Source organism: Puntigrus tetrazona, chromosome 5 (genome assembly GCF_018831695.1).
Source record: "Puntigrus tetrazona isolate hp1 chromosome 5, ASM1883169v1, whole genome shotgun sequence".
In the NCBI taxonomy this organism is placed as follows: Eukaryota; Metazoa; Chordata; class Actinopteri; order Cypriniformes; family Cyprinidae; genus Puntigrus; species Puntigrus tetrazona.
Window position 1 is genome coordinate 30,025,869 of NC_056703.1, and position 8,606 is coordinate 30,034,474.

General features: G+C 43.9%; 1 protein-coding gene across 1 annotated transcript; it reads right to left on the minus strand.

Annotated features, from left to right (window-relative positions):
• Positions 1–1,961: 1,961 nt before the first annotated feature.
• On the minus strand, positions 1,962–8,344 carry june (JunE proto-oncogene, AP-1 transcription factor subunit). The gene is made up of 2 exons (XM_043238645.1): positions 6,042–8,344; positions 1,962–5,594 (listed from the first exon to the last, which is right to left on the minus strand). The coding sequence occupies exon 2, from the start codon at positions 5,447–5,449 to the stop codon at positions 4,472–4,474; it is 978 nt and encodes a 325-aa protein (XP_043094580.1). The 5' UTR covers positions 5,450–5,594; positions 6,042–8,344; the 3' UTR covers positions 1,962–4,471.
• Positions 8,345–8,606: the final 262 nt, after the last annotated feature.

Consider the following 8,606-nt stretch of genomic DNA (forward strand, 5'->3'; position numbering starts at 1 on the left):
ATATTTTTTATATGTCCTCCTCTCAGTGTCTGTTGTTTACATCGAAGAACGTGCCGCTCTAAAAACTTCTGGAAACACAATACGAACCGTGGCTCGTTCAATATAGAGACAGTTTGTTCATTTGTCACAAATGTCATAATTTCAACAGAAAGAGCGACAGGCAAACATTGCATACGGGGGTTGTTTTGGAAAATTCGGGGTACTTTTAGTCAGAAAGGTTTTTATCAGTCAGGGCTAATGCGATCATAAATCTCCCTCCAGAGCAGAGTTGATCTGTAATCATCAACTCACTTATCTACACGGGGAAGCCAAGAGCTATTTCACAATGACACGGGCTCACGCTTCTTCTGAACTATGATTAATGATACGAAGAAAAGAGAATTTCTCTGAGAAGCGGGATACAGGAGGGGAAGCACCTCCAGACGCTGTAATCGTGGTCTGATCGAGCAGTTACAGGAAGTTGTATTTACAGGACAGTTCTCCTCCTTCTGTTCTGCCGTGACTGTACAATAAGAAGAAGTGTGTGGATGATGTGCCGTAGCTCACGGTTCAGAGATGCCATGTGCGAGTGTGTGTGTGTGTGTGTGTGTGTGTGTGTGTGGATCTAATGGCTCACGGCTCCAAGCTCATCTTTTATTGAAGGACTCTGTTCTGGGCACTGAAACACACACACCTGAACACACACACACACACACAAACACAAGAGGGGGTGTGTCCCTCCTACTCACATGTTGCAACCTTGATTACACACCCGCACCCTCCCAAAGCAAATATTTCACCGATCTCATGTTCAGTAGTTGCACTGATAATGACTCGTAATCAGAATGTATTAAAAATTCCATAGTTCTGCCCTTGACTCTCCTTTCTGCCAAACAACCTCTGGTGAAAAACAATAGAAACCATCACAGAACTTCTGCTGGTTTACACCATTACAAACCATCAACTTTTAACCATTAATAATAATAATAATAATAATAATTCCTTTAGGGCGTTTTGGGACATATTCCATTAGGATTTAATGGTTTTAACAAGCCATCAATAGAAGGCGTTGTGTGGTGGTTGTGTGGTGGTTGTGTGATGGTTTGTGATTGTTTTTCTTTCCGCAGGATGATGTCAGGCGTCACACACAGTGTCAACAAGCAGTCATTTCTTTCTAGGATACCTACTTAAGAAATAAATAAGTAAAAACAACAACTACAACATCACACGAGACATGACTTCATGGAAAGCCTTTGTGTTTTCTACATGGTCGTCGCTCTTTCAGGCGTCATCGGTTCTGAAGCGACAGAAAGCCTGTCGAGCCTGAAGAACGGACGGAAGTCTTTGACCCAAACCCGCTTCTTCTGCCGCTGTGTGGGAAGAAAGGTGGGCGGAAGTAGAGCGCTAGTCATTCCCAAAAGACAGAGCATCCGCATAACTCCGAGGAAGAACACAAACCTGCAGAGCAAAACTTGTCTTGTTGACTTGGAGCCTAAAGACATCACTTTGTAAAGTATCCAGCAAATATAAATATATAAATCACGTTTAGAACCGTCTGCTGAGGTTTGCCTTTTATTGGCTCTCAGTCGTTCTTGTTCTTCTGAGTAACTCTCTGAAGGAGACAGCCGGAGGGACCTGAGACCCGGTCAGTTTACGGTAGCTCAGAGATTCCCCCGCAGCTCCTCAGCTGTGACTTTTACTTTCACAATGACCCAGACGGCCGTTCCTGTGCTTTACTGGAAGTGCCGCTCATCTTTATGGGAAAGGCTGTGACTCGCCGGGTGGGCGGCTGAGCTTCTTGTACTCACAGGACCTGAAGGAGGCACAGAACATGTTTATGACCCTCATTAAGACAACTGACTAATGACTTTTGCCCAGACTGTGGTGTCATTTCTCAAACGGCAGATTTGTGTGTGTACTGCACTGAAACGAAAAACACTGAATTGTGGTATTAAAGAAAGGCGTGACACGAGCAAGACAAGTTTTCAGATATCTACTCCTCTTTATTGTTGATAAAAAAAGAAAACAAGGGAACAATGAACAGCATTTGAAGACCGCATGTTATTTTGAAGCAAATAAACCAGCGAGGCAAGTCGCCCCTTAGTCACACGTTTGACCACCAGTCACTCGAGTCTTTGAGGAATTCTCCCCAAAAACAGTAAATGAGGCCGACAAAATCAGACACCCTTCCAGATCCAGACACAGCGTGCTGCTGTAACATATTCATCATCAAACTTCAACTTTGACTTAAAAAGCTCAGTCGTGAAAGTCTGAATTTAATTTGGGATCAGGGCCGAGAAGATAATCGTTACACAAACCGCCCTCTGTACAAGCCAAGTAAACTCACTTTCAGTATGTATATATGACACACAGAAAAGAAAAAAGACCTTGTGGTCTGTCAAAGATTTCCTCGTTTTAAAATGAACGATGCGATCAGCCTTTAGAGTTGGTTTAAAAAAACAAACAAAAAAAAAACAGAACAGCCAAACAGTCCCAGAAAACAACGAAAAACACAAGAGTTAGGGTTAAAGTGGAACACAGGAACACAGAACAATCAGGAACAAATAGAGGAAAAACTCGAGCACTCGGTGGACAAATGTACCAACAGTAGGCATGTACGAACACAAACCAGCAACACAGAAACGCTTGGAGCCGAGCTCAAACAAAACACCACCACACTGCTCAGTAAAACCACTTCAATAAATAAAGTATTCGGAATGATACAAAGTAATACAGTAGGTACTGTACACACACTATTCTTAAACAAAAACAATTTTGTACAAAAATACAATACGTTTGTGACATCAAAAACCTTATTCAAGTTTCAAAAAATAAATATCTTCTCGTTGCACAAGGTTATTTGACAGTTCTAGTACCTGTCTCAGGTATCCCTATGAATCCTCTCCAAATGGATATAGATATATAAATAAAATGATCTGCATCTCCACTGACTGTAAGAAAGGCATTGGACAGCAATTCTGAGCAGCAACACTGGCAGACGTACCGAACGTTTTAACACACGGATGGTTTTTCGCAAAAAAGCAGGCCTTCTAGGAGTCCTTTATCGCAGCATGGTGAAGCGTGTTACGTCATTCAGCTGATCTGACGTCTGTCGTAGAACTTGCTCGCCTCGTAAAACGATGTCTGGGAGCCGTTGCTAACAATCTTTCAGAATTTCGCCACTTCATTATTATTATTATTATTATTATTTTTTATCTACTATAAACATAGTTGTAATTATAGTTCAAACTGTCATGCTATACACAGAGGATAAATATTACACGTCATTTAATGTTTCTGATTTATGTGCAATCATGTAGTTTCCAAAAAATAACGTGTCAACTAGACACTAGTATTCCGACTGTGTTCTTCCTCTCCTCGGAAAACAACATAAATACAAATTCTGTATAAATAAAATTGCTTCATAATTCATAAAAAAATTAGAATAAAATACAGAAACAAATGCTAAATACTATTGATCAAAAGCCCTTTTGTTGTTGTTCTGATTTCAGGTCAGTTTTGACTCTTGACTTGGTGCATTTTCTCACTTCTTTAGTCCAGAGTAGCTTTTCCATGCCGTTACTCTAGGTTAACTCAGCATTAATACTCCTTAGATAAATGGCATAAACACGCTATCAACCCATTATAAGAATGCATCTCCCGATGGGAGATTACAGTGCAAAAGGTCTCGGAATGCTCAGGAAATTCCCAGCTCAAAAACGGCCAAAGGTGCCATTTAAAGTTTTGCACAGTACCACAATCCTTTATCCACAGATGCCTCTTTGTTTATAACGTTGCGATATTAAACGGTAATACTTGTGAAAAAGTCTCGGTTCGTATAAAATGTTTTTTTCTCATATATTCACAAATTGCACAATATCAAACCTAACCAACCAACAAACATATGCTGTAATGTTGTTACGGAGACAAGATGACAGATTAAACCAAGATATTTCCACTAGAGTACAGATGACATCTCAAAGCAGTATAAAGGGATCTCTTCCATGTTTGAAAGAGTTCGTCAGGTGCTTTGGAGAAAAGTTTGCATAATAGTGCAACGATTTTAGAAACACGAACCCCTAAAACAAATAAAGTTTGCCCATCAGGTGCTGATTATAAAGAAAAAGAAAAAAAAAAGAAAAAAAAAAGCAACGTTGAGAAAAGTTTCCGTCAGCCTAAAGTGAGAAAAAAAAAAAAAAAAAAAAAAAAAAATCAAAAATCGCAGTTGGGTTCGCAGAGAAAAAAAAAAAAAAAAAAAGAGAAAAGTATTCAAGTGCAGAATTCCTACGTGAGTTTTTGTTCCCTTTACCACAGCGCATTTGCATCCCTGTGGCTTTGGACCGAGCCGGAGGAGTCCAAAGAGCGCTGCAGGATGGTCAGTCCTGGGCAGATGACCGACCGACGGGTCTCCCCCGCCTCGCCCGTCCAGCAGAAGCAGGAGAGCCAGAGAACGAGCACGAGAGCAGAGTCCTTAGAGAAGCCTCGGGTGCTTTCAGCAGCTGGCACTCTCGCCGCTCTTGGCCATGCCGGCCGAGCCCACGGCGATCTGGCAGCCGTTAGTGACGTGATTCATGACTTTTTGTTTAAGCTGAGCCACCTGCTCCCTCAAGATGCTGGCGGTAGAGGCCAGGTCCGAGTTCTGCGTCTTCAGCACCTTGACCTTCTCCTCCAGCCGCGAGATCCTCTCCAGCTTCCGCTTGCGGCACTTGGAGGCGGCGATACGGTTCCGCAGCTTCTTGCGCTCTGCCTTTATTCGCTCCTGGGTCTCCAGGTCGATGGGTGAGAGAGAGGGCGGCGAGCTGGCCGGGTCGGCCCCAGGTGGGTGTGGCACCTCGGGCACCGTCTGCGGTGCGTCCGGGCCCCGGGTCTGAGGGCCGTGAGGTGAAGAGTAGGCCATCTGTCCACCGCCGGGGTACGAGGAGGGCAGCTGGTTGGGGTTGTAGCTGCTCAGGTTGGTGTAGATGGGCATGTCTGCGCCCGGCATCAGGTTCCTCTGGTAAGGGCCCTGGATGGAGGAGGAAGGCGACATGGGGGCCCCCATCAGCTGGTTCTGCTTGTGCAAGTCGGCCAGAGCTTTGACGAAGCCGTCGGCAAATCCCTCCTGCTCGTTGGTGGCCTGGTTTCGGTACATGAAGGGATTGGCGGACGCGGCGTTGGGAGCCGGGCTTGTAGTAACCAGCCCCTGGTTAGACTGGATAATCAGGTGCTCCAGATCTGGAGAGGACAGCTTCAGGAGGTTCATGTCTGGAGAAGACATCAGCGAGCCGTTGGGATTGCCGCTCATGCCCAGACCGCTGGGGCTGTTGAGTTTGAGGCTGGAGGCGTTTCCCACGCTGTTGGAGAAATTGTGCGACATGTTGTTCTTCTTACTCATAATCTTGTGGCCTTGGTATCGATCGTAGTCTGGAATTTGCCCAAAGTTTGGAACACTATCATCGTGGTAGAAGGGCGTTTCCATCTTCCCCGTCATTGAAACAGCAAGACAGATTCCTCACAAGACATAATACGGTGAGAAATTATCTGAGCTGTGTGTTTTCAGCCATCCACGGCGAAAAAAAAAAATCAATCGAGGTGTTGGGATTGGAAAGGGCATTCAGAAATCCTCAGCGTTAAACCTACAGAAGAGTGGAAATACAGAAACGAAAGATGAGGAAAAATAAAGCAAGGGCTACCGAAGTATACAATCACTGTATCACGAATGGTAAAATCAATGTTTGTGTGTGTGACCAAAATCACAATCGTGCGACTAAAACTTACACACACACACACACACACACACACACACACACACACACATTCATTTTCTCCTCCGCGATTCACACAGACATCAAAGCAATCTCTAAATGATGAGACTGTCATTAAAATAATGAAACCAGGAAGCTCCGAGTTCTTCCCGTCAATAAAGACTCACTGTTGACTTTCCTGGTCTTCATCCAAACACAGCTGAGCGCTTCTCTTACACTTTCTTATTCATTTGGCCACATGGTCGTTAGAAAAATCCCCTGTCAAATTCCCGAAGCACACACCGGCGAATAAACAGGCGGACGGATCGAGTCACTTACCGTGTGTAGGATCGATCCGAAGAAGAAACAATCCACTGCGTCAAAGCTCCGATTAGTCACGCTGGAACGCGACAGAAAGCAGCGCCGAGCGCAGAAGCGAAACCCACGCAGCGATGAATCAAGCGCGGCTCCTCTCGCGTCCTCTCCGGAGCGCTGCGTTTCCTCGTCTGCTCGCTGTCAGAGCGACTCTGGGACTTTCTGCTCGGCTGATTATTAATAACACACGCCCTTCTGTTCTCTTCTGTTCCTGAAACTCGCATGACAGTCAGTCAGACGCGCCTCCTCCCGCGCGAAGCGTCGCGTTTATTGGCCGCTGGAGCGCCTGCGATGTTCGCGTCGCTGCGACGGTCACGTGATTCTGGGAAGAATACGAGCTGCTGGTTGATGCGAACGCGCTGGATATTACGTGTTTGTTAAATGTCAACCAAAATGCCAACTGTTTTTGACAGAAATCGACTTTCTCCCACAGTTTTTTAAAATGCGTTTAAGTTGCATGTTTTAAAGCAACACAACAACTGCGCCAAAAGTTTGTACGATCCAGAAAAATATAGTAAAACACTGAATTGAATAGAATTGAATGGAAGATGTTTACGCGATGTAAAGCTCATAAATCACTAGAAAGCATGTAAATAAAACCACAGCCACAGGTGATGGAGACAACATGTTTCTGAGTATATTTCTAAATGCCTTCAAAAAGCATGTTTATTTGAGACAAAAAGAGCACTGTGAGCACATGTAGGCTGTGCTTATTTTTTGTGATCTGATTAATATTCTATTTAATGCTTTGCATAATTTCTATTTGTCTTTCAAATATAAGGCTCCGTAATTCTCTCTTTTCCCTGCATTTATCTGTTTCAGCCTGTGCACTGACTTGGCATTGTGTGTAACATGGGTCTTATGTGCATCGTTTGGAAGTCGCTTTGGTAAAAAGCACCTTCTTCTAAAAAAGCATCCATTGTGGAAAAGTACTCTAAATTCAAACACACACACACACTCTCTCGCTCTGCTGTCCTACACAGATAGCACGACCTCCACATGTCTGTTTTTAGAGATTAGCCCACACCTTGCTCTTAGGTAAGTCGGGTGGGAGGTTACAGCGATCAGAGCAGGACTAGTGTAGGTCGGTTAGCCTCCAGCGGGTCTGAAATGTTTGGCCTGGTCTCGCTCCCCAGACGCTTCACTTCCAGTGTCGTTTCCCCGTCTCTATTAGTTAGCCGCTCCAAAGGTGATCTGCTCTGGGGTATTTAACTCCCCCGTCAAACACACAAGTGCGCTCTTAATGACGATTGTTTAGGGGTTGTGTGTGTGTCTGACAGCAGTTCCCTTCAAGGTCATCAGATAAGCCAAGCCTTTCCTTCTTTATGTGACTGGATTCATTTAAAAGGGAATAATTGCTTATGCATACATTCTTTACAGAGTTTTTAGCATATCTTTTTGTGTTGTGCAGCAGCGGTGGCGTTGAATAATTTTTTCAACTGTAACGTTCACCTCCACACAACAGGTTCAGAATCTGTTTGCTTCTCGTTTTATTCATTCAGTAACGTTTGCATCCGTGCCCTGTTCTGGGGTGTCTGAGATCTAATGGAGAGAGATAGGAAAATGGTTCATTTTATAAATTCTAGTTTGCTACTATATTCATTTTCTAAGTGTGTTGCACAATTAAGTCACCATATAATGAGATATCGCTTTGCTGGATTACAGAAAAAGGAGAAACTGGTGAACCAAACCATCTGAGTGGAAAATTTGGAGCACAAATTTAGCATTTCAAAGGCACACAAACTAATAAATTGGCTGTGAAGCCGTAATTAAATAATCTTTCGGCCCATTTACGTCTGATGTGAAAAGAGCTGTGAAACTCATGTAAAATATATCAGCCTTCCTCCTACGGCTTTTTGCCATCGCAAATGTTTTGATGTTGTTGTCCACCTCAGAATGGCTCAAATGAAAGCAGACTTTCTTGAATGCACATAAAAAACAGCATTCAAAAGCTGCAAATGAGCTGCGTTCGATCAGAGAGACACTGAACGCACACCAGGGACTCGTTAACTACTTTTCTGTTCGCTTTCATCGTCAGAGAGACGCAAAGCAGGTTCAGCATGATGTTATCAGAGCGTCCCAACCATCAGAAGAGTTAGAGGAACTGTGTTGTGACAGTAAATCACAGACGTGTGAACAGATTCAGTCCAACACATCAAAGCTCAGGTCCATTACAGCACTTTTTCTGTTCTGTCTATCAGGCTAATGGTAATAATAGTGGAAAAGGAGAACAGCGCACCTCTCCAGAAAGCAGACTGTATTTATTTACCAGTTTGTCTTGCCACAAATTTGAGTGGAATAAATGAGCATGTTCAGTGCTCGAGTCTTTTGAACAAACAGCCATGAGGTAGCGTCTGACGCAGCAGAATAAACATGTGTTTGCGTCGAGCTCCGAGGAGTGTGTGTGTGTGTGTGTGTGTGTGTGTCTCACAGGTTCGGCCAGTACTTTATGCTCTTTTGACTAAAGAGCGCTCTGATATCTGCTCTCTCTCTTCTGAGGAAGCACTTGAAAACAAAATCTCGGCCGTT

Excerpts from the sequence above, each read along its gene's own strand:
- june (XM_043238645.1), bottom strand. The coding sequence starts at position 5,449 with ATGACGGGGAAGATGGAAACGCCCTTCTACCACGATGATAGTGTTCCA.